This window comes from Leucopleurus acutus (genome assembly GCF_964270905.1).
Source record: "Leucopleurus acutus genome assembly, chromosome: 21".
Taxonomy (NCBI): Eukaryota; Metazoa; Chordata; class Mammalia; order Artiodactyla; family Delphinidae; genus Leucopleurus; species Leucopleurus acutus.
In genome coordinates this window covers 11,858,532-11,883,449 of record NC_139163.1, presented here as the reverse complement: position 1 = coordinate 11,883,449, position 24,918 = coordinate 11,858,532, and the positions used below count along the sequence as shown (strand labels likewise).

At 44.9% G+C, this 24,918-nt stretch overlaps 1 protein-coding gene and 1 long non-coding RNA gene across 2 annotated transcripts in view; one reads left to right on the top strand and one right to left on the bottom strand.

Annotated features, from left to right (window-relative positions):
• WWC2 (WW and C2 domain containing 2) overlaps positions 1 to 4,516 on the bottom strand; it is a 166,505-nt gene extending 161,989 nt beyond the window's left edge. The window contains exon 1 of the mRNA XM_082863903.1: positions 4,147 to 4,516. Within this exon, the coding sequence (XP_082720029.1) occupies positions 4,147 to 4,277 (131 nt within the window). The 5' untranslated portion in view covers positions 4,278 to 4,516. The remainder of the gene's footprint in view (positions 1 to 4,146) is intronic.
• A 1,140-nt stretch (positions 4,517 to 5,656) lies between these two features.
• Positions 5,657 to 17,752, top strand: LOC309977531. Its single transcript, XR_014327064.1, has 3 exons — positions 5,657 to 6,099; positions 6,485 to 6,615; positions 17,648 to 17,752. It is a non-coding gene; the product is annotated as an uncharacterized lncRNA (long non-coding RNA).
• The last annotated feature ends 7,166 nt before the right edge of the window (positions 17,753 to 24,918 follow it).

Sequence of the window (24,918 nt, the reverse complement as noted above, 5' to 3'; positions counted from 1 at the left end):
ACAGAGCCCCAAACTGAACTTCTAATGTGCTCAAGAGTGCACTGAACTTCCAAGTTCTACGTGGACTAGTACTGTGGTTCAATGGGGTCAGCTCGATGGGTCCCCAACCCACACTCCCAAGGCATTCATCCTACGTGGCCAGCTCAGGGATCAGAGCATCCTACCTAGTTGACAGGAACCTTTGAAGACCAAGAAAGACTGGTCAAATGGAAACCACCTAAGTATCCATCAACAGATGAATAGATAAAGAAGCTGTGGCATACAGTATGTGATATACAATAGAATACTACTCAGCAATAAAAAAGAACAAAAATTTTGCCATTTGTGGCAACATGGATGGACTTGGAGGGCATTATGCTAAGTGAAATAAGTCAGACAGAGAAAGACAAATACTGTATGATATCACTTTTATGTGGAATTTAAAAAATACAACAAACTAGTGAATATAACATAAAAGAAGCAGACTCGCAGATACCGAGAACAAACTAGTGGTTACCAGTGGCGGGGGGCAGGGGTAACAGGGGTGGGGAGTGGGAGGTACACACTACTGGGTGTAAGACAGGCTCAAAGATGTATTGTACAGGGCTTCCCTGGTGGCGCAGTGGTTAAGAGTCCGCCTGCCAATGCAGGGGACGCGGGTTCGTGCCCCGGTCCGGGAAGATCCCACATGCCGCAGAGCGGCTGGGCCCGTGAGCCATGGCCGCTGAGCCTGTGCGTCCGGAGCCTGTACTCCGCAACGGGAGAGGCCACAGCGGTGAGAGGCCCACATACTGCAAAAAAAAAACAAAAAAAAAAAGATGTATTGTACAACATGGGGAATAGAGCCAATATTTTGTAATAACTGTAAATGGAAAGTAACCTTTGAAAATTGTATAAAATGAAAAAAAAATTGCATAAAAGTAAAAAATTTTTAAAAAAAGACTGGTCAATCAGCCTGAAAAGTCAACCCTGGGCAGAGAGGTTCTCCTCCATCGAGAGACCCCTGAGCATGCCCAGATGTCCCGGAAGACTAGAGGAATGACAAAGGACACAGGCTCCAGAGTCGGACTATCTGGCTTCGAATCCTGGCTCCACGTTTAACTACAATGGCAGTCTCCCTGCGACTCCATTTCCCCATCTGTAACTGGAAGATAATAACAGCACCTACCTCATAGGACTTCTGGGAGAATAAAATGAGATCACAGTTAAAGAGCTTAGCAGGGTGGCTGTCACACAGAAAACACTGAGAAAATGTGTGCAGAACCTCTACTATCTTCAGGGGTAACCGGAACTATCCGTCAGTTCCTAAATTGGAATGACAACACTACAGCTACTACTCTTTGGTGAGGCCCTAGTTAGGGGCCCCCAAACATCTCCATGGGGTTGGTGGTATGATCTTCACTTTAGAGTTGAAAATGGAGCTTTAGACGGGTTCAGACACTCATCTAAGCTTTCTCAGCTAATAAAGGTGGAGCAAGGAAAGCTTTGATCACATTGCAGCAGAGTCTGTATCATGTAATGGACCTCCAAAAGCTTAAAACCATTTTAAAATAATACTTCAATATTCTAAAATCACTACTTATTGAATAAAATTATGTTCTTGTGAAATCTCCCAGCCTTCCCCATGACATCTGCATAATTACCTATACAATCAGAAATACCTCACAAATTCTGATAGACCATGAAAAACACAAAATTATCTTTCTTAACATAAATATGACTGGGTAAATCATCATGCCCATCTTAATGAAATGGATTTAAAAGTTCAAAAGTACTGCAGACCCACAGTTTATCAAGTCACTTTTTTTTCAGGATTTGTAATTTGATCCTGTAAAAGAAGGGGCACATTCCAATTGGCCTGTGCAACACCTCTCTGCCCGTATGTTTGGTAAGTGTGTAACAAAATTGCCTAGAGGTAATAGTTCCTCCAAATATCCTCTTCCACCATCTCTTACACTAGTTAGCAAGACTTATAGACACTGCACTGCCCTAAAATAAAACACAACCAAATTTAACTTATGTCAATGTTGACTCATCTCACAGAATGTCCTTTAAAGCTCTAATACTGCGACCCAGAATATGTATAACCGGTCAAATTTATAAATACTTAAAGATCCAACAGCTTCAAGGCAAACTGGAATAATAACAAATCACCTTAGTCAAAACTGTTTGTCCCCATCAAATGAATTGGTTACCCAGTTTCTTAAAAACAGAGTTCATGATAATTGTTAATCCATTAACAATTTTAAATAAAAGACATGCTTAACTTTCTTAAGAAGTAGTGGTAAAGATAAGCCAAGCCATATAATTTTATTTCACTTTCTATTTGCTTTACCCAGGCGTTACACAGTCTTGTAATCCTTGCTAGTAAACGCAAATGAGATGATATTAACAAAACATGTAAACTGAAGTAAAAGAGAATCTAAAATGCCTAAATATTTCAAGAATGCATTGCAGTTTCAATAACCTGAAACTCCAAGTATCAGAAAGCAGAAAGAATTACCATACAACTGTAAAAGTCAAATATTTATACAGGTGCCTTAAAAGCCACTGTTGGGTGCACACCATCATCATTGAAATTTACTATCTGTTAAGTAGTTTCAAAGTGCAATAACTGGCTTGGAGCGTGAAGTTTATGACAACAACTAATACATCTGGAGAGACTGTGAAGGCGTGATGCTTGTCATAACTTTCATCAGGTCAGCAACACGCAGCCAGGCTAGAGCAAGACGGAGCCTCAGCACCGGTGCCTTTTCTCATTTCAAGAGGGAAACCTAAACCGATACCTTCATGGATAATTTAACAAGGATTGTTCCATAAATTTATAATGTCACTTGTGACTTTCTTATAACTGCTCTTTAGTAGCATTCAAAAACAATATTCTTGAGATAAAAGTAACTGAGAACATAAAGTATGAAACTATTTCAGCTTCAAATTGAGAAAAGGGGGAATGTTTAATAGGAGAAGCACCTAAAAAGGTTATAAACCCCTAAGGCCACATTCCATAAAAAGGTGGAAAGAAATTTCAGAAATGATAAACATCCAAAATTTGGAATTATCCCTAATGGTATATTATTTAAATTTATAAATAGGAATACCTCCTTAATAGTTTACAAATTTACAATTAGGAATATCTCCTCTTATTCTTCCAATAATTCTAACTATAAGAAATTTTCCTTTTCAGGGTAAAGAGAAAAATGGAAAAGAGAAACAACATTTGTGAACATTCAGCTAAACTTCAGTCCCTGAACTTCTTAGATGATGATATTGTTATGTTTCTCCTCTTCACTTCTGAGCAGGAATAAAAAGTGTGTTGAAAACTACAAGAAACCACGCTAAGCTCAAGTCAGCATTCCTCAATAACCAAGGTTCGGTTCCACTGTTCATTTCACCACTTCTTACTTCAACACAGCATCTGCCTTTTCAAGAGCTGAGAGTCAGTTCAAGTTTTCAGGTGAAGATAAACACTAAGCAGTAAACCCCCAAACAAGCGTCTCTAAACTCTGGGGGGCAAAGTCAGTTACACCCACCACCAGGGCTCAGCAAGGAAGGGTGCCCGGGGCCCCCTCAGGCCCAGGGCCTCTGGCCCGACCATGGCGCACCCCGTCAAGAACGTGCAGGCAAGGCTGGGAGCCAAGGACGGCCAGAGAGATGCCACAGGTGGCCTGGACGGCTGGCTGGCCCCGCCTGGCACTTAGGCCTCCTCCTCCGGGAGGCCCAGGGCCGGGCCCCGCCTCCCAGGCCGAATGGACCCTCCAGCCTCTTGATGGCCAACTTCAGGCGGAGGCGAGCTCGGAGCAGGGCTCAGGGGGCCCCTGTGGGTCCGTGAACTGGACACTGTGACCGCCCAGGGCGTCAATTCCACCCTTCCCTCTGCGCCCAGAGTGTCTAAAGGTCCCGGGGCCGCCGCAGAGCGGGTGGCCAAGAGGGCCCTGGAAGGGGCGGCTGCAACCGGCCCCCTCCAGGGCTCCTGGCCGGCTGACGCAGCCCCGGCTCGGGCAGAAGGTCCCGCGCCTCCTTCCCGGGACCCCTCCCGGCCACCCGGGCCGGTGACGCCCCACGCCCCCCGCGCCGCGGGCGCCGCCGCTCGGCCAGGTCTCCCGGACAACAGCCGCCGCCGCGCTTCCGAGGCGGGTCCCCGCGCCCACCCGCGGCCCGGCAGCCCACCTGTCCCGGGGGTCGATCCAGCTGGTCCTCCGGGTGTTGTGGTCGATGTAGAAGACCTTGCCGTCGTAGTCCCTGGCCTCCTCCCAGCCCCGGGGTAGCGGCAGCTGCCCGCTCCCGGCCCTCCTAGGCATGGTCGGCGGCCTCGCCGGCGAGCGGCGCCTCCATAGGGACCGGGCGCGGGACGCGGCGGGAACGCGACTGCGCGGCCCGACCCGGGCGCCGGCGTGGGGCTGCGGGGCGCGGGGCGCGGCGGGGCCACGCGCGGGGGCGCCTCAGGAAACCCTGCTCTCGGCCCCAGCGGGGATCAGTCCACCATGTCTGCGTCGGAGCGGGCGAGCGAACCCTCCTCCTCCTCCTCCTCCTCGCGATCGCCGCCGCTGCCTCCGCCTCTTCCTCCTCCTCCTCCTCCCCGTCCCCCTGTGGCCGCCGAGGGTCGCGGCGCCCAGGCTGCCCGAGCCGCCGCCGTCTGGGCTCGGATCCGGGAAGCTCCGCGGAGCGGCGGCCGTGGCGGCGACGGTCTTCTCATTTGCATACGATTAGCATGCGCCCCGCCCGGGGCCCGCCCCCACCCGCTCCTCCCCTCGCTCGGCTCCTGGGCATGCACATTCCTCGCCGCCACATTCCAGGGCTTAACCCTGCCGCTCCCGCGGCACGCTGCGCTTGCCGGGGCGCCGGCCCGAGTCAGGGGCGGAAGGGAGCCGCGGGCCAGGTGGGAGGGAAGACGGAGAAGGAATGCGCTGCTCGCTGCTTCCCCTTGACCCCAAATATCTCCCTACGGCCGACCATTTGGGGTTTTAGAGTTTCGGGACGGGAAAGGCGGCTCAAGAGAAGTCTCCGCAGCCCTCTCCACCGCCTTCCGACTTCTAGGGAAACCACAAGACTTTCGAGAGGAAAGGGGTGGGGAGGCTCTCTTCGGAAGACAAGGTCCCAGCAAACCGAGAAGGCACAAAGGTTCCCCCGCTCCCCCTCGGACCCCGGGGCGTTCCGGGCGGTGGGAAAGTGTGAAAAGCAGAGCCAGCGCTCGAAAGCGCGTCAGTGGCGCGTCCGGGGCGGTGTCGCCCCCGGGGCCTCTGCAGGGCGCCCGGCCCTCCGTGACCTCAGCCTCGCGGCGGAAAGCGAAGGCGGATCCCGCGGTCCGAGGGCGCCGCGACATGCCTGCCCCGGTGCCCCGCTGCGCGGGGGAAACTCGGGCCAGATTCGGAAAAGCCACTGCACCCCCCCTCCTCCCACACCCCCCGCCGCGGCCGTCGTCGTCGTCGTCGTCGTCGTCGTCCGCCGCGCGCGGGCCTGAGGCGCTCCACACGGGCGCCCTGCGCTGGACGTGCACGCGCCCGGGAGCCAGCCCCTTACGTCCGCCCGCGCCCCGGGAAGTCCCCCGCCCGCGCCCCGGGAAGTCCCCCACCCGGAGCCCCGCCGAGGCCCAGAAGGTGTGGGCGAGCCCGCTGGCAGGAAAACGCGGCGGCCTGGCGGCCAGGCTTTCCTAGACCCTGGATGTGTCCGGGGAGGAACGTGGACTTTCTCTCCTTCTACAAGTATTTATTTATTCAGCAGCTACTACGCCCTGGTCGGCCCTGAGGAGGGTCCGGACGTCGGGCTCCGGGCTGGACGGTTCCACGAGCTGCAGGCCTGGCAGGGCTCGGACACACACAGCATTTGTGCCCCCAGCCCCTCGGTCTGGGAGGGAGCCTCCCAGTCCCCAGACTCCTCTCCAGCCAAGTCTACACCACCGTCCCATTCATATTCTTCTGGGTTACTAAGCAGCTGCTTTTAGAGTAAAAACAAAATAAAAAAACGGAGGAAGACCCGGAGATCATTCACCTTTTGGTGTGAATTCGCTTAATCCTGCCGCCTAATTTGTAAAGACTTCCCCACCTTGTGCGGGACGCAGCGCACAGCAAGGGCTTTCAGGGGGTTTGGAACAACGTCCGCCTCCCCTCCTGGGTGCACAGACCGGTAAAGGAGTCAGGTGAATTGAGATTCTCTACAGCGCGGAGCTGGCGCTGCGCGGTTAGTGTAGCAGCTGCCCTGGAGGCTGGGGACGGCCTTTGGTTCTCCAGGCTGTCGGGGCATCTGCGGTCAATCTCGAAGGTGGAGGGAGGAGGGTGGTCCTCGAGAGGAAGGACGTGGGGTCAGGCTTGGAACAGCTTCACGGCGGGGACTGGACCTGCCGTCTCGGGCGAGGGCCTTAGAAGGGGTTGTATTTGTACTTGGAGCATCTGGGCAGAAACTTTTAACTACTAGAAACTCTAGAGAGAACTCCTGGGAAGGAGCTACCAGAGGTCGCAGGAGTTGGGGAACGGAGTCACCCAAGATGAACTCACTTACTGTATCTTTCTAGGTCTTCCTCGTTTACACCCAGGAAACTAGGCTTCGCCTGTAACAAAGGGAAGCCCCCGCCTCCAGGTCCTGTGTTCAGCCCCACTCCATTGATAAGGAAGTGATCACACAAGGCAAGCTTCTCCTGTTCAGGTGAGATGTGACATCCTAGTGGATAACCTTAAGGTTGTACTTATGAATGCTGTGAAAAAGATAAGACCTGGCTAAAACTAATCTCTCACACCACTGAGTGAACGAGGTGCTTTGTTTTGGACTGGTCTATACTGGCCCATTAGCATGGCCAAAATTTGTGTTATGGTATACTAATAACATCATTGGGCAACCCAGCCAAGCCATTCTTGTTTAAACCTTGCTTCCTGCTGTGCTTTCCCCCCTCAAAAAAAACAATTAGAAAACATGAATTATATTAAAATGTCTGCATCCTACTGTTAAAAAAAAAAAAAGTAACACACTTTGCTGTTGCCACAATTTAGTTTGTTTCACTGGGATGAACTACTGCCCAATACTTCTCTGTGTTATTTCACATTTCATAAGCTTTCAGGTAAGTATTCTTACCCAACTTCTAAAACCGATGAGGAACCCAAAATGGCACACAGCGGTAAATGACATTTATTGTTCTATAAATCTCAAGACTTCAAAAAGGGACCCTAAATAGACAAACAAAACTCTGAAGCATTTAAGAGGCAAGCTTGCTTCTTCTCCCCCACTGGGTGGCACAGGAAACATTTGGTCACACAAAAGCAGTTAAGATGACAGAAAGGAAAATTGCTCCTCTGCAGGGTTTTTTTGTCTTGATCAAGTTTTCACTCTGCTGTTCTGAGTTCACCCAGTTTACACAGTACCATCCCTTCGGAAAATTCCTAGTGGTTAAGACAATGAAGATTATCCCTAGTTTATAGATGGATACGTTTAGATTTCATTTGGTTCCAGTTGATCATTGGCACAGAAGGATGATGCTGTCTGCTGTCCTGGATACCAGATTACCACAGTCTATGGCAGCACTAGCCGCTGAGGAGTCTGTTTTCTGGTCTTCAATTCCCTTTTCTCCCAGCTTTACATTTTCTCTGGTACTAATAGTCTGTGGGGGGTGAGCTGCCATTAAACAAAGCTCCCACGTCAACGTCCAAATCCTGCGTGGCAGGAAAATTAGCAGTATCAAAAATGGGAGTAGACAGTGAAATTTATTTCAACAGATAATTAGTTATAACTATCCAAATTTAAAATATGTATACTTTTAATCCAGCAATCCCGGTGCTACAGGTTTACCTACGGATATTAAAATTCCTCAGGATTTGCAAGGATGTTCATTGTAGCATGCTTCATAATAACAAAACTGGAAAAAACACCAGCATCCATCATTAAGGGACTAAGTAAGTGAATTATCCATACTCAGCAGGCATATTAAAAGCATTGCATAAAAATGTATGTGCTGATAATGTGTGTGCTGATCCTGGAAAGATGTCCAGGATCTTTAAGTGAAAAAAAGCAAGGTGCAAAATCCACTTGCTTGTTAACTTCACTGGAGGTGGAGCCAATCATAAAATTTAAAGAACACAGCCTCCTATATACTTCCTTAGTGTCAAAGGGAGAATTCAGACAGTAAATTAAGAGAATGGGGACTGTCAGAAAGGTCTCGTCAAAGCAGTATACATAAGGAAAATGATCATTAAAAGGGATGGGGTCGAGATGAGTGGACATGATTCCAAAATGGACCGGCGTGGCAGGGTGTGCTTGTAGGAGGAAATGGATATTGGAAACTCCAAGGGGAATCTGGTGTGCAAGATCCCAAGACTGGCTGGAGCCGTCTAGTTAGGAGGCTGGCGTGGTAATATAGGTATGAGAGAGATAAAGGTCTGGATTAGAAATAAAGTGAGGAAGGCATGAAAAGGAATGATCCGGCAAGAATTTGCTACTGATTAGATTAAGCAGTAAGTCGACCACAAGGAGGAATCTGGTATGAGTCCAAGATTTTAGGCCATCAAGAGAAACTCAAATAGCTGAAATAAATGAGGAAGTCCAAAGGGGGATCTGATATGGGGTTTGATTTTAGAAATTAGAGATACCCAGCAGAAAGTTAAAGGTCGGGACTCAAGCTCAAACAAAAGGTCAGGACTGCAAATACATGGTCGAATGTCACCCATCTGAAATTCTGTAAAGGGCTGAGGATTCAGGATTGAATCTTGGGAAAGAAACATCAGTATAAGTCTAATAGCATTAAGTAACCCATCTATAGTCCTGTATTTGGCCTGTAATTCTTCAGTAATTTGATGTGATTTAATTTATTTCTTTGTAAAATGTGGTCTCCATTTTCAGTGATGTGTGTAAGAATTCGTTACTAGCGTGTAATCCATCTCTGAATGAATTATTGTTATAAACTTTAAGCTTAAGCTATTGAATCAACTCATGTGTAGGACAAGATGAACTGGTTTTCAATATTTTAATATCCCCTGTCTCCTCAAGGAGATCAGGGATTATATCAACTGGAACTTCTAAATAAGGATAACTTTTTCTTTCCTGAATCAAGCTAGTGACTTTTTGTTTTTGTTTTTGCTCTTCTGCAACCGAAACGTTAAAATAAATAACATCTCTAGGTATTATGAATCAGTAGCCCTAATCCACAATTCCTAAATCTTATTGTCTAGACAGTCCTGAAAAAGATAGGCATATGAGCGTTAAGAATTCCCAGTGCCAAGCCAGACCAGAAACCTCGATAACCACAGCCACTTCCCTGCCAGTTACTCATTATAGCAACACCTTGGGCAACAGCGATCATTCCAGTTCAGTAGCAAGTAAGCAACATCAAACAGGTTGGATTTTACCTTACTCACTGCAGAGGGAGACCCACATTGAGCGAATGCTGTGGTTGCTAAAGAGATAGAAAACATTTAATAGCTGTCTTATTAACTAACAGGAACAAAAGCTCCAATGCCATGTTTGTATGTGTGAGGCTCTCAGAGGGTACCTCTTGTATACTCTGTGGGGTAGACTCTTAGAATAAATATTCACTGACATTCTTTCTTACATAATGAAAAAATATAAGGTTCCATTTTCCTTTTACCATCTTTAATTTGCATTTTTCCCCCATTCCAACTTTATAATCCACGAAAAACAGCTTCTTTAAAAAAACGGGATGGTATTCCCTCATCCCTATCTTTTAAAACTATTTCATATCTCCTTTCCTATCCCTCTGAATTTTCCATTAAAATCTTTATTTCTACTTATTATTTCTCAGTCTTTCTCTCTTTCTCCACTTCATCCTCTCTCTTTCTCTTACTTCTTGATTTCCTGATGTTGACTCAATGCTGTGAATTTGGCTTTAAGAAATTTAACTGCAATATAATCTCCCAAATTTGTCTGATTTAGGGATATTCAAATTGAATAAGGAGAAAAATCGGTCTATGTAATAAAACATGTTCAAAGAAGTGTATTTTGCCAATAAACGTATGGAAAGTTGCTCAACATCATTAAGAACCAGTGAAATGAAAACTAAAACCACAGTGAGATACTCATGTAGCTGCTACACTGGCAAAAACTTAAGTTTAAAAATATCAGGTGTTGGTAAGAATGTGGAGCAACAGGTATTGTCATCAGTGACGGGTGGCAATACAAATTGGTACAGACACAGTTTGGCCATGTCTAGGAAAATTGAGGATATCCACATCCTATGACCTAGTGATTCCATTCCTAGGTATATCCCTAGAGAAATTCACACATATATGCTCCAGATCCACGTACAAGAAATGTTTAGGGTGTATTATTTACAGTAGCCTAAAAGTGAAGCATGCAACTGTCTGATAAAGAATGTAGTGGATAAATATATTGTGTGGTTTATTTATGCAATACAGTAGAGCAGTGATAAACGGATGAACTATAGCTACACAAAACCCCTTCGGTAAATCTTTAAAAATATAATGTTGGGTAAAAGAAGCAAAAAACAAAAGAATTTGTACAGAGAGATTTCATTCACATAAAGTTCACAAAAACAGGTAAAACCAAACTATATTGATTAGAGATGTGTATGTAAGAGGTGAAAGTATAAAGAAAAACAAGGAAATAAGTACCCCAAAGGTCAACATAGTGCTTACTTCTAAAGGGAGGGATAATGTTGAACTTGGGGAGAAGGACATGGGGAGAGGAATTCTGTTAATGTTCTGAGGTTTTTTTAAACCTGTTTGCTTTATATTTTTTGTTAAACTATATGCACATGTTTATACACTTTTCTGTATGTATGTTACATTTCTTTTTCTCTCTCTCTCACACACACACACACGGAAATACTATAGTTTTATCTTGAAGCGTGGGAATACCCAAGACCTGGGAAACCTGCTTTAATGAACAGATGAAAATTGTACCTGTAATTGGCACATTCAGTGTGTGAATGCAAATGCCCCACTAAAGGTTATTCTTTCTAAAATAGAGTAAGCTCCCTTATTTGTTTATTTACAGATGTTGAGACATATATACAAATAAGATCCAATTACAATAATTCTGTAAAACGAAGCTATATCCTTCAAATTCGTATCCTGTACCAGAACTTCTTAAAACCATAAGAAATTATGCACAGCAATAATTCTACACAACCAATATTCTGTCTGGCTGCTAAACACTTTCAGTTTTAAAATGGCCTGACTACCGTTCCACTGGTGTCCTGGGGGGAGGGGGAGGGGCAGCGGGTAGGCCAGCGGAGGCCCGACTTTACTGAACTGTGCTGTGCATGCCAGTTTTTTTAGCTCTCACCCTTCAGCTCACTCAACTCTTTTTGTAGAAAACATCCAAATCACCTCTTCTAGAATTTACCGAGACCACCAAATCACAAAATAAAACAAGTCCCTCACTCATCCATTCAACTTCTATTGCACACTTAATATGAACAGGGTTCTGAAAACTAAAGGCTGAATAAGAACAAGGTCCCTGCTCGATTGCAACAGTACTGATTCTCAGTATTTGGGTATTCCCATGCATTGTGGTGTTTTTGTGTCTTTAAATATCTGTAATATTGTTGGTGTAATACCGTTATTTTAATATTTAAAAAATAAAAAATTGGAGCCATTTACTTCTTGAGACACACCCAAGAAATTTAGATTATTTTTATTTTGAAAAATGTGAAAACTACAGAAAAATTGAAAGAATAATAAAATGAATACCTGTGTAAGCATCTTGCAGATCCACCAGGCGATATTAACATGTTGCCATGTTACTATCTCTTTTATATCTCTGTTTGTAGATAAAGGCTTTTTTATTCAACCATTTGAAAGTAAAAATAAGGACATCCTCTGACATAACCATAGTATTATTATCAACCCCTCAGATTAAAATTGATATAATAAATACTACTTAATATACAGTCCATATCCACATTTCCCCAATTACCCTAAAGCGTCCTGTACAGCTGTTTGTTGTTTTTTAAACAGGATGCCGTCAAGGACACCACGTGGCACTTAATTGTCCTGTCTCTTTAGTCTCCTCCAATCTTGAACATCCCCCTGCTTTCATGACAATGATGAAGAGTCTAGGCTGGCAGTTTTGCAAAATATCCCACAATCTGGGTTTAGATGATTTCCTCAAGATTCAGATGAAAATCCTTGTCCAGAAAACTCCATGGTTAGGTTTATATTTCCCACCTCATCACATCAGGAGGCCTGTGATGTCAGTTTTGTCCCATCGTTGGTCCCATGCACCACTGAACGATGCAAAGTGGCATCTGACAGGTGTATCTGATACCACTGCAAAGGCCTCTTTTCTCCTCTGTACTAATAACTATCTGTGGGGTTATACTTTAAGACTATATGAATATCCTTTTCCCAAACAAATCTTTCACCCATGCATTTGGCATTTATTCAAGAGCCATGCTTACATACATCAATTATTGAATTCATGGTTCCAAAATGGTGGGTTTTTTCCTTACATTTACCAGCCAGCATTTTTATGTGAAGAACTTTCCCTATCTTTCTGCCATGATTGTTGTTATTTTTTTATCACTAGGGACACATGGATTATTTTTTAGTGTGTTATAATCCATTCCTGCGTTTTTTCTTGTGGTAAAATAAATGTAATACCTACCATTTTAATCATTTTTAAGTGTACAGTTTAGGGGCCTTAAGTACATTCACACTGTTGTGCAACCATCACCACCATCCGTCTCCAGGACTCCGTCTTCCCCACGTGAACTCTGTGCCCCTTAAACACTAAGTCCCCATGCTCCCCTCTCCCCCGTTCCTGGCAACTGCACCATCTTTTTTTTTACACTCAGATTGTCTTAGATTTGGCCTATGGGAGCTCCTTCATTGTATTTCCTGTGTTCTCTGACATGTCCCCATCATTCTTTTTTTTTAATATAAATTTATTTATTTATTTATCTCTGGATGCATTGGGTCTTTGTTGCTGCATGCAGGCTTTCTCTAGTTGTGGTGAACAGGGGCTACTCTTTGTTGCTGTGCGCGGGCTTCTCATTGCAGTGGCTTCTCTTGTTGCAGAGCATGGGCTCTAGGCGTGCGGGCTTCAGTAGTTGTGGCTCGCAGGCTCAGTAGTCATGGCTTGCAGGCTCTAGAGCTCAGGCTCAGTAGTTGTGGCTCGCAGGCTCTAGAGCGCAGGCTCAGTAGTTGTGGCGCACGGACTTAGTTGCTCCGCAGCATGTGGGATCTTCCCGGACCAGGGCTCAAACCCGTGTCCCCTGCATTGGCAGGCGGACTCTCAACCACTGCACCACCCGGGAAGTCCCATATCCCCATCATTCTTTGAGCATTTCCTTGTTTTCTGGCACAAGAAGATTTTCCAGGCTCCCTTTAATCCTTTCCCTGTCCCAGAGCTTGACTCAGCCATTTCTCCAAGGACCCCACGTCCTTTTAGTGGGCAGTGAATGGTATTTAGAAACTAACATCTGAGCATCTAGGTGAAGTCACCGATATTGGAGGGTCACCCAGGCCCTCTTAGTAGATACATGTACATGCTTATCTATTTCTCTGTCAAAAACCACGAGTTCATATGAATTCCTTCAGTTCAAACTCAACATCACAGCACTCACTCCAGTTTTGTTTCCTTTCTGTGTTTGTAACGCCCTTCTCGAACAGGGAGAAAACTGACTCTCCTCCTCAGTGTATTTATGTATTTAATCGATACCCCTGAATGTAACCAGCCTCCCAAGGCTGCCACTGTGCCTTCCCCGATGATACCACCCCCAACCCACCCCCGTGGCCTGCACACCTCGCGTTCAGCCCACGCCCTCCCAGAAGCCTCTCCTACCCTCTGTGGGCTCCCGCACCCGGTGCTGGGCCACTCTGCCATGCAGCAGCCCTCCTCACCCCACTCAAGCTCCCATACCCCACACCAGGGCACCCGACGCCCTCAAACGACTCATCTGCTCCGGCTCTGACACCCCACGCTGGGCTGCACCTCCACGAGGACACCATCTCTGTGCTGCTTGTTTTACTGCCTTTCCAAGCACACACTCTTCTTACCCTTCTTGGTAAGTCCCACATTCCATACCAGGGGGACTGCCCATCTGTTTGGACGTCCCCCCAGCTAGGGCTCTGACTCTCACACTCGTAAGAGTAGCGTTTCTCACAACTTCAGTAGAACCTTGGTAACCTTGTTAAAAATGAAGATTGGGCTTCCCTGGTGGCACAGTGGTTGAGAGTCCGCCTGCCGATGCAGGGGACACGGGTTCGTGCCCCGGTCCGGGAAGATCCCACATGCCGCGGAGCGGCTGGGCCCGTGAGCCATGGCCGCTGAGCCTGCGCGTCCGGAGCCTGTGCTCCGCAGCGAGAGAGGCCACAACAGTGAGAGGCCCGCGTACCGAAAAATAAAAGGAAAAAAATGCAGATTGCCGGGTCCCACTCCCAGAGATTATGATTCAGTCAATTGAAATGAGATGGTGAGATCCACATCCTCAACAGGTGCTTCTGATGCAAGTGGTCTGAGTGACAATTTAAGAAATTCTGTTTTCATCTGGAATAACAGCATCAAAAGATAAACACGTTTAATATTTTGACAAGTATTGCCAAACCGTCTTCCTGAAAGGCTGTACCACGTTGTGGTTCCACTGGCTGTGCATAGCAGTGCACTGTCCCAAACCTTTCAGCATACCCCTCTAAGGGGAGGTGCTTCACGAACATTGGGTGTGTGGGTGGAGCGGGGGATCCTCTTCCCTGGGCCTCAGTTTCCTTATAAAATCAGGATCTTGGATTAAATCAGTGCTTCCAAACTTTCCTGATGATGAACATCACTTGGAAGTCTTGTTAAAAATCCAGATTTGCAGGATCAGGTCTACTGCATCAGACTCTCTAGGGGAAGGGAGTGGGAATCTGTTTGTTTAACAGTAATCCCGAGCTTTTCTTGAATAAGTTCCACGTTACTCCTTTGACTAAGTGAGTTTTGTAAATATTGCTCTGATCGACTTTGAATGTTCCCTCCGGTTCTATAATATTTTAATTTCACCGGACTGTACAAGACCTTTTGTTTTAATTATGAACCAATAGCCGTGAACTTTAGAGGAAAAAGTACAAGCTGTCTGCAGAGCAGCTATAATGCTCAAATAAGATATACGTGGATGATAAATTCAAGACATGTCCTTTACATCTTTGTGAAGGCTAAATATTTCAGATATTTTTACATTTTTAAAGAAACTGCCACTGCAAAGATTTAAAATATTCCTAAAATGTCAAGGTGGCATACTAATACTCCTGTGCCGCTTTCTCATTGGGATTATTAAAGAAATGGACTACTGCATAATAAAAGAAAAACTTCAGACCTGAAGGAAGATCAGACTTCAAGTAAAAGAAAGTTTTGAAGTTCTCAAGTTTCTCAGTGAAAAGGAAATAAGTCCAGTTGAAAACAGTAATAATGATAAAAGAGGATTGAAAGTAGATCTTATGACACCACGCTGAATGAATGATGTGTAATTTGGAGAAGTTATGGTTAAAGAGGTTGCTGCAGAGGAATGCATTGATTCATCTAAAACAAATATTAAACTGAAGATTTTCCATATTGAAGTGATTTTTCTTTATGTATTATATTGATTTATGAGTCATATTTACAGACACTCTTAAAATTGGAAGTCATCAGGTCACTGTTGGCTATTGGATATTTTGGTCAAATAAATCTTCTGTTATAGACTTTTTAAAAAAAGTTACTTATTGGGACTTCCCGGGTGGTGCAGTGGTTAAGAATCCGCCTGCCAATGCAGGGGACACAGGTTCGAGCCCTGGTCCAGGAAGATCCCACATGCCACGGAGCAACTAGGGCTGTGTGCCACAACTACCGAGCCTGCGCTCTAGAGCCCGTGAGCCACAACTACTGAAGTCTGCGTGCCTAGAGTCTGTGCTCCACAACAAGAGAAGCCACTGCAATGAGAAGCCCGCACACCACAACCAAGAGTAGCCCCCACTTGTTGCAACTAGAGAAAGCCCGCTCGCAGCAACAAAGACCCAGTGCAGCCAAAAATAAATAAACAAATATTTTTTAAAAAGTTAATTATTTAGCACTTACCATGAGCCACCATCCCAAGTGCTTTGCTTCTGTAAACTCATTTTCTCTTCCATCAGCTCTATGGAGTATGTACTTTCATGACTCCTTTTTGAGAGGAGAGGAAACTGAGGCACAGATCACTTGACTTGTTTGCCCACAAACACATGGCTATTAAGTGATGAAGCTGGAAGTCAAACCCAAGGGGACTGACTTTGGGACCTGTGTTCTTGGCCACATCACAGCAGGGTGGTGGTTAGTGTGGGCAATTGTTATGAAGAGCACATTGCTTCCTTTACTTTCTGTCTTCATTCAAAATTGAGTCATTATTATTAGCAAACGTTTAGGTAGACCCGAGCCAGGTTTCTCACTGTCCAAAAAAAAAAAAAAGTTACAAATAAGCAAGGGGGAAATCTAGAGTGAACCCTGTGGTACTAGAATAGTGTTGGAGACATCACTATGAACTCAAGTTTTCATGTGTAGTTTAATATAGGAAGATAGGGAAGTAGATAGATAGATAGAAATATGAGTGTATCCATGGGTTTATCTACACACATGTATTTCCTGGCTTATATCATTAGAGGACCTAGAAACAACAGCACCTCAGTAGCAAGAACTTGCTACTAAGGATGCAGTACCAAGGACAAGCATCCACATCTTGGTTTCTAACACCATTTTCCAATAAAAGGAACCAAGGATCCTTGGAGAAGTGCCTGATTCTAGGGAGAGAGCAGGGAAAATACAAGATGTGCCTGGAGCATCTTGTAGTACAAGAAAGTACAGAAGTTCCCAGAGAGCAAAACAATGGGATATATCAAAGGGACATAGGAGCCAACTGTTACAATTGTATTTTCTTAGATTCTGTATTTGTCCACTTGGCATTCAGTCATCACAGGGCCAAACTAAACAGCCAAGGTTGTTTTCATCTCCCCTATCATCCAGCTTTTGTGGGTGTGTGAAAATCATATTACAAACCCTCCAACCAACCCCAGATCCATATCCCCCATCACCTCTTTTTTTTTTTTTTTTTTTGCAGTACGCGGGCCTCTCACTGTTGTGGCCTCCCGTTGCGGAGCACAGGCTCCGGACGCACAGGCCCCGGACGCACAGGCCCAGCGGCCACGGCCCATGAGCCCAGCCGCTCCGTGGCATGTGGGATTTTTCTGGACTGGGGCACGAACCCGTGTCCCCTGCATTGGCAGGTGGACTCAACCACTGCGCCACCAGGGAAGCACCCCCCATCACCTCTTTTATTTAATTCTCACACACCAAGCCAGTATTTCCCCAGCTCTATATCAACCCAGGGCCAGGTACCAGACAACCAAGGACAGCCTCTAGGATTCAAAGCCCATACTAAAGGACTTCCCTGGTGGCGCCGTGGTTAAGAATCCGCCTGCCAATGCAGGGGACACGGGTTCGATCCCTGGTCCGGGAAGATCCCACATGCCGCGGGGCTACTAAGCCCGTGAGCCACAACTACTGAAGCCCGCATGCGTAGAGCCCGTGCTCCGCAACAAGAGAAGCCACTGCAATAAGAAGCCCACAAAGAGTAGCCCCCGCTCACCACAACTAGAGAAAGCCCGCGTGCAGCAACAAAGACCCAACGCAGCCAAAAATAAATACATAAATAAATAATTTTAAAACAAACAAAAACAAAGCCCATGCTAGAATTATTCAGACTAATCCTAAGCTTTGCCTTTCCCAGGGAAAACCCAGGAAATTCTGTGGCCTGTGCTCTCCTCATGCTCCTGCTGCTGCCCTGACCAAGCCTAGTGCTTCCCCATGTGGCCCCGTGTGCTGTAGTGTGTTCCCTTCTTTTGGAAAATGTAAGTAACAACTTCTTTCAATGGCATTAGCCTCTCCGTGTTCACTTAGTCACCTCCATGAGTTAAAATCCCACAGGTATATTTAAACACAACTGGCGCAATGAGCAGGGTGACTCAGTGTTCTGTAGAGGGACATGCCTCTAGGTGGCTCTTGGCTTGCAAACGGGATTCACCCAAGAGCCAGTTCTGCCTGGGAAGACACGCTGGCTGCTGGTGTCCATGTGCTTTAGCTGTCACCGCTGTATGCTGTGTCTGCTGTATGCTGCCGTGGTATTCCAAACTAGATTGTAAGAGGACTTCAAAGGCACACACCTTTGCCGTCCACCTCATTGGTCTTAGATGCTGAAGTCTAGGTTGGCAGTTGCCCTCATTCCCTAGTTGGTGCCTTTCACTGGACAGTTTGGTCCACTGGGCCAAACCTGGTTTCCCCCATTCAATAAACGTAGGTTCCAGGCAGTGACCCCAGGCTGATTAGGATAAGGCAAAAACTCCCCCACAAAAGGAACAAGGACAGGCTTCCTCCAATGAGACTGTGTTGGGGGCAAGTCTGTACAATCTACCCAACAGCCTTGAAGACGGCCGTGGGCAATCAGCCTCCCTGTTGGAGTCTCCCCTCCCTTCAGTGATTCACCACACTGGCAGCCCTTCTAGAGGGTGTCTTTATGGAGATATCTCTAAATGTGCAAAGACCATCATTGCCTTTTGCATTAGGTTGGTTGGTCTACCTATATGGGAGGAGGCTGCACTGGTTGCTGTCTTGAGATTTCTTCCAGATCTATGATTCCAACTTGATAGGAATTCTATTTAATTCAATTCACACAACGTTGGCTAGTAATCTATGAATACCAAGAAATATATATCATATGGACTGTTTTGAAATATTGTATATTTCGTATGTAACAACCTTTATTGTATGATACAATCAAACCACATGAAATAACATTTTTTAGTACAAACAAGAGTGATTACTGTAAAGCAATTATACTCCAATAAAGATGTTATAAAAAAATGATTAGAATTTTTTTAAACATCAGACAAAAATCTTTAAGTAGTACTAATCCTAAACAATTTTGCTTGCTTTTCAAGTTTATGTGGACTGATTATGCCTTTCAAACATCCAGTATTCTTTTTTGTTTGTTTGTTTCTTTGTTTGTTTTTGGTTTTTTTTGCTTTACGCGGGCCTCTCACTGCTGTGGCCTCTCCCGTTGCGGAGCACGGGCTCCGGACACACAGGCCCAGCGGCCACGGCCCATGAGCCCAGCCGCTCCGTGGCACGTGGGATCCTCCCGGACCGGGGCACGAACCCACGTCCCCCGCATCGTCAGGCAGACTCTCAACCACTGTACCACCAGGGAAGCCCCCATCCAGTATTCTTGAATCGCTATTTTGTGCTAGACACTGAACTGGGGGGTTAAATGCTCAAAGAAATAGGATTCTAGAGACCAAATACAATAAATTATTTAAGGTATATAAAGGAGGTGCACATAAAGCCTATTTCAATACATAATGCAACACATCTGTGCCCAATCATTGGCTAAAAGTTTTTGTTTGTTTAACACTGTATGGCATAAATCACAGCAAGATCCTTTCTGACCCACCTCCTAGAGAAATGGAAATAAAAACAAAAATAAACAAATGAGACCTAATGAAACTTAAAAGCTTTTACACAGCAAAGGAAACCATAAACAAGACGAGAAGACAACCCTCAGAATGGGAGAAAATATTTGCAAATGAAGCAACTGACAAAGGATTAATCTCCAAAATATACAAGCAGCTCATGCAGCTCAATATCAAAAAAACAAACAACCCAATCCAAAAGCGGGCAGAAGACCTAAATAGACATTTCTCCAAAGAAGACATACAGATTTCCAACAGACACATGAAAGGATGCTCAACATCACTAATCCTTAGAGAAATGCAAATCAAAACTATGATGAGGTATCACCTCACACTGGTCAGAATGGCCATCATCAAGATAACTACAAACAATAAATGCTGGAGCGTGTGTGGAGAAAAGGGAACCCTCTTGCACTGTTGGTGGGAATGTAAATTGATACAGCCACTATGGAGAACAGTATGGAGGTTCCTTAAAAAACTAAAAGTAGAACTACCATATGACCCAGCAATCCAACTACTGGGCATATACCCTGAGAAAACCACAATTCAAAAAGAGACATGTACCACAATGTTCATTGAAGCACTATTTACAATAGCCAGGACATGGAATCAACCTAAGTGTCCATTGACAGATGAATGGATAAAGAAGATGTGGCACATATATACAATGGAATATTACTCAGCCATAAAAAGAAACAAAATTGAGTTATTTGTAGTGAGGTGGATGGACCTAGAGACTGTCATACAGAGTGAAGTAAGTCAGAAAAACAACTGTATGCTAACATATATATGGAATCTAAAAAAAAAATAAAAAGCGTCTGAAGAACCTAAGGGCAGGACAGGAGTAAAGACGCAGACGTAGAGAATGGACTTGAGGACACGGGGATGGGGAAGGGTAAGCTGGGACGAAGTGAGAGAGTGGCATGGACATATATACACTACCAAATGTAAAATAGATAGCTAGTGGGAAGCAGCTGCATAGCACAGGGAGATCAGCTCGGGTGCTTTGTGACCACCTAGAGGGGTGGGAGGGAGGGAGACGCAAGAGGGAGGAGCTATGGGGATATATGTATATGTATAGCTGATTCACTTTGTTATGCAGCAGAAACTAACACAACAATGTAAAGCAATTATACTCCAATAAATATATTTTTTAAAAAAAGATTAGCTGATTCAAAATTGTGATGCTGGGAGATGGACTAAGTTAAGGTTGCCTGTTAGATGGCTAAAACTTTCTACTGATGTTTTTTTATTTTTTCCATTATAAAGATTCTTTTAGTGGAAAAAAAAAGAAAGTTCATTATGATGTAGAGGAAATAAAGTCCAACCGTTCACACAGCCAAATAGCAGATGAAACAGATGGACTCTGAGCTGCCATAAAGCCCAGAAAATTCTCCTGACTCTTTTGGCTCTTATTTTGTAACTGGCATGAAAAGTCCATTTTTCTGCCATTGTGGTTGTAAGTTGCACAGCCTTCTGCTTTTTCACTCTTATATATTGATCCTTCAAAGTTTATATGATGGATAATAGAATAATAATTTATAAAGCATTTACTTAAAAATAAATCTGGGAGATGAAGCTCCACGAAACTAATTTGGGCTCAATGCCCAGAGAAATGTCATATTGAGAATTTCTTGACTTAAATATATTCAGTACAGCCACATATTAGCTAAACCTCCTGATGGATTTCTGTTTAACTCTGTGAAGGCCGAAAAATATCACAGGGCCAGTACTGGTTAACGTTGAACTGTAGAAAGGTTGTGTGTACTACAGTGATTTTGTACGTGAATATACACGTGTGTTTGCAAACACGCAGCTAAAAGTCATGGTCATCTGATCACTGTTGGCTTCTAAACAGTCTGGCTGGTCTTTGGTTTTCGAGTTAAACAGCTACAAAGTTCACTTCTATGTTTTGCTCTGGTTTCTCAATGCAAAAAAAAAAAAACGAAAAAAGTGTGTTGACAAGTGACAACAAAAACTGTGTTGAGAAAGGGGACTTTTCTTTTTAGCAGAGAGCACTCTTGGCCTCTTTTGAAAAGTCCAAGGTGCAAGCTGGAAGACTCTCCCTACAAACAGGTGAAGCAACCTTCTACCTATTTGATTAAGTCCTGTCCTTGGCTCCATTCAAGGATTCCTGGGTGTGAATGCCTTTGCTACCCTGGCTTCATGAAGAATCAGTCACTCCCCGGGCTGTAAGTCTCTGAAAGTGTCCAGGAAGAGAAACAGGAGGGGTGACCCTGGTATATATGGAAAGATACACCTAGAGAGTTTGACTGTTGTTTCAGAATCTGCTGTCTTGTCCCTTCTTACTTTCTCTTTCAGTGAGAAGGAGATAACGGACATGTGCGTAAATACGGAGGCACATGTGTGTATTCCTTTTTCTCTTCTTTTTCCGACTGTGTTTTGTGTGTGTGTGTGTGTGTGTGTGTGTGTGTGTGTGTGTGTGTGTGTACATGCGCCCAGCAGCTTCTCCTAGGAGCACTAGATGAAGCTACAGTAGCCCTGGGGAAAAGCCTGAATGTTGGGGGGTCAGGAAGACCTTGGCTGCATTCCTGGCTGCACCACATATTAGCTGGGTGACCCTAACAACCACTTTACTCTGAGCTCAGGTTTTCTTTTGTTACGTGGAGACTTAAGTACCCACCTCAGGAAACTGCAGGGAGCATTGAGACAACAGGGCAGCACCATTCAGAGCTGGTTCACTTTTTCATTTTCTTCTCCCTCTTCTGGCTTCTGATAGTCTTGTCTCTCTTTGCCATCCCTCTGCATTTAACTCCTTACCCCCAAAAGTAATTTGCATTACCTTGGAAAGAAAGTATGTTTTAAAGGACTTGGTCCTTACTGAATACGTTAAGAATTTTTAGGTTTCTAATTTAGACATCCCATGATTTCAAACTTTTCAGTGTCTCCAACAAGTGTTTAAAAATTGTAGTGGACTTTCTTTTTTCCCAACCTCTGAACCCTCTTCCTAAGCTTGGATGCAGCCCCACTCTGGGAGCCTTGACGGTGGGCAGGGAATTCTGCCTTCCACTAGGGGAACCAGGAAGGAAGTACAGGCAGTACGTTAACTTAGCTTAGCCAGTCAGATGTTCCCAATGGAACGTGACTGTGGTTCAAAGAAGCAAGGAGGGCTAGTGCAGCAGCAACACCCTTCTGCAGGTAGTGCCGAGATCTGGTATAGTAAAGGGTTTGCTGTGCCAGTGATGGGTCAGGCGTTCAACAGGGGGGGTAGGTCTCGGTCTTCGCAGAAGACTTTCACCCTCAGGCAATTTCATCCAGGCTCTTTTGCCTTCTCTGTTTAGGCAGCTCTTCTGGAGAGGGGTCTAAGAAGGGACTTGCCTCTGAGACATTTCTAGAACCATTTCCCGTCTTTTGAGCCATTGCCTGGGGAATCTCTCTCCTAGATTAAAGTGACAGGCTACCACCTTCTCTTAGGAACCCTCACTGGTGGGTGCTGCTTGAAATTTAATTTTAGTAACCTGATTTTTTTCCTTTTTTTTAATTGAAGTATAGTTGATTTACAATGTTGTGTTAATTTCTGCTTACAGCAAACTAATTCACTTACATATATATATATATATATATATATATATATATATACACATTCTTTTTCATATTCTTTTCCATTCTGGTTTATCACAGGATATTGAATAGAGTTCCCTGTGCTCTACGGTAGGGCCCTGTTGTTTATCCATTCTGTATATAATAGCTCACATGTGCTGACCCCAACCTCCCACTCCATCCCTCCCCCAACGCCCTCCCCCTTGGCAACCACCAGTCTGTTCTCTGTGTTCATGTTTCTGTTTCTGTTTCATAGATAGGTTCATATTTTATTTTATTTTATTTATTTATTTATTTATTTTTGCTTTACGCGGGCCTCTCACTGCTGTGGCCTCTCCTGTTGCGGAGCACAGGCTCAGCGGCCATGGCTCACGGGCCCAGCCGCTCCGCGGCACGTGGGATCCTCCCAGACCAGGGCACGAACCTGCGCCCCCTGCATTGGCAGGCGGACCCCCAACCACTGCACCACCAGGGAAGCCCTAAATAGGTTCATATTTTAGATTCCACATATAAGTGATATCCTATGGTATTTGCCTTCCTCTTTCTGACTTACTTCACTTAGTATGGTCCATCCATGTTGCTGCAAATGGCATTATTTCATTCTTCTTTATGGCTGAGTAGTATCCCATTGTTTACATGTACCACATCTTCTTCATGCATTCATCTGTTGATGGACATTTAGGTTGTTTCCATGTCTTAGCTATTGTGAATAGTGCTGCTGTGAACATAGGGGTGCATGTATCTTTCTGAATTATAGTTTTGTCTGGGTATATGCCCAGGAGTGGGATTGCTGGATCATATGGTAATTCAATTTTTAGTTTTCTGAGGAACCTGCCTACTGTTCTCCACAGTGGCTGCACCAACTTACATTCGCACCAGCAGTGCAGGAGGGTTCCCTTTTCTCCACGCCCTCTCCAGCATCTGTTATTTGTAGACTTTTTAGTGATGGCCATTCTGACCAATGTGAGGTGGTACCTCATTGTAGTTTTGATTTGCATTTCTCTTTTAGTGACCTGATTTTATTTCTTCTCCTCTCACTTCTTTACTTCCAAGTGTACATGTTTGACTGTGTATGTGTGTGTATCTTAGTGCGTGTTTCTTTCTCTTCGGCCTTCCCACATTAAAGTCTAATCTGGAGTCAAAAAGAGTTGTCCAAGTTTTCTCTGATTAAAAACCAATAAAGCCCAAATCACTAGAAAATCCAGGATTAAAAGCAGTTTGCACGTACCACAATTTTTAAATACCCTTATTTGTAGACATACAAGTGCAATGTTGAATATTTGCTCCCCGCATTTTACAGTACTTTCTTGGATTGCAGCCCCACCAGTAAGAAGCACAATTTACATAAGTGTGAAGTCATAATAGATGTAATACGTTTGAAGTCATAATAGGGTTACTTTCTTTGAGCTTTTCAGTCAGAGGCATTTTGATCAGAACCATCTGTTAGTTGTTGTTTCTTTTCCTTTCTCCTCAAACTGCTGCATCTAGCCACCAGAATTCACCTCACTCCAAAGAAAGCCTGCAATCAGTGTCAGCTGATGGGAAAATGCTTCTGTCTTACTTAGTATTCAGAAACATCACCACTTCTGCAGATCTCTGCTGCTGATAGTAAACTAAGAAATCATGACCAAAATCCACTGCATAGAAACTGAGCTGAGGGGCTCTACCAGCTGTGTGACCTTGGGCAAGTTGTCTCTTGGTACCTCTGTTTCTTGCTCTGGAGAAAGAGGTGATGATTATACTAGCACCTACCTCATAGGGTGGTTATGAGTCTAAAATGAGTTAACACACGTGAGATGCTCCCGACGTGGCCCAGCGTGTACTTTGTGCTCAGTAAGGGTTAACTCTGCCCATTACAATCCATATCCCTTAGTTGGCCAGTGAGCAGTGTTCAGTTCTCCCAGCCTGTTATGGGCTGGATTGTGTCCCGCTCCAGTTCATATGCTGAAGTCCTAGCCTCCAGTGTCTCGGA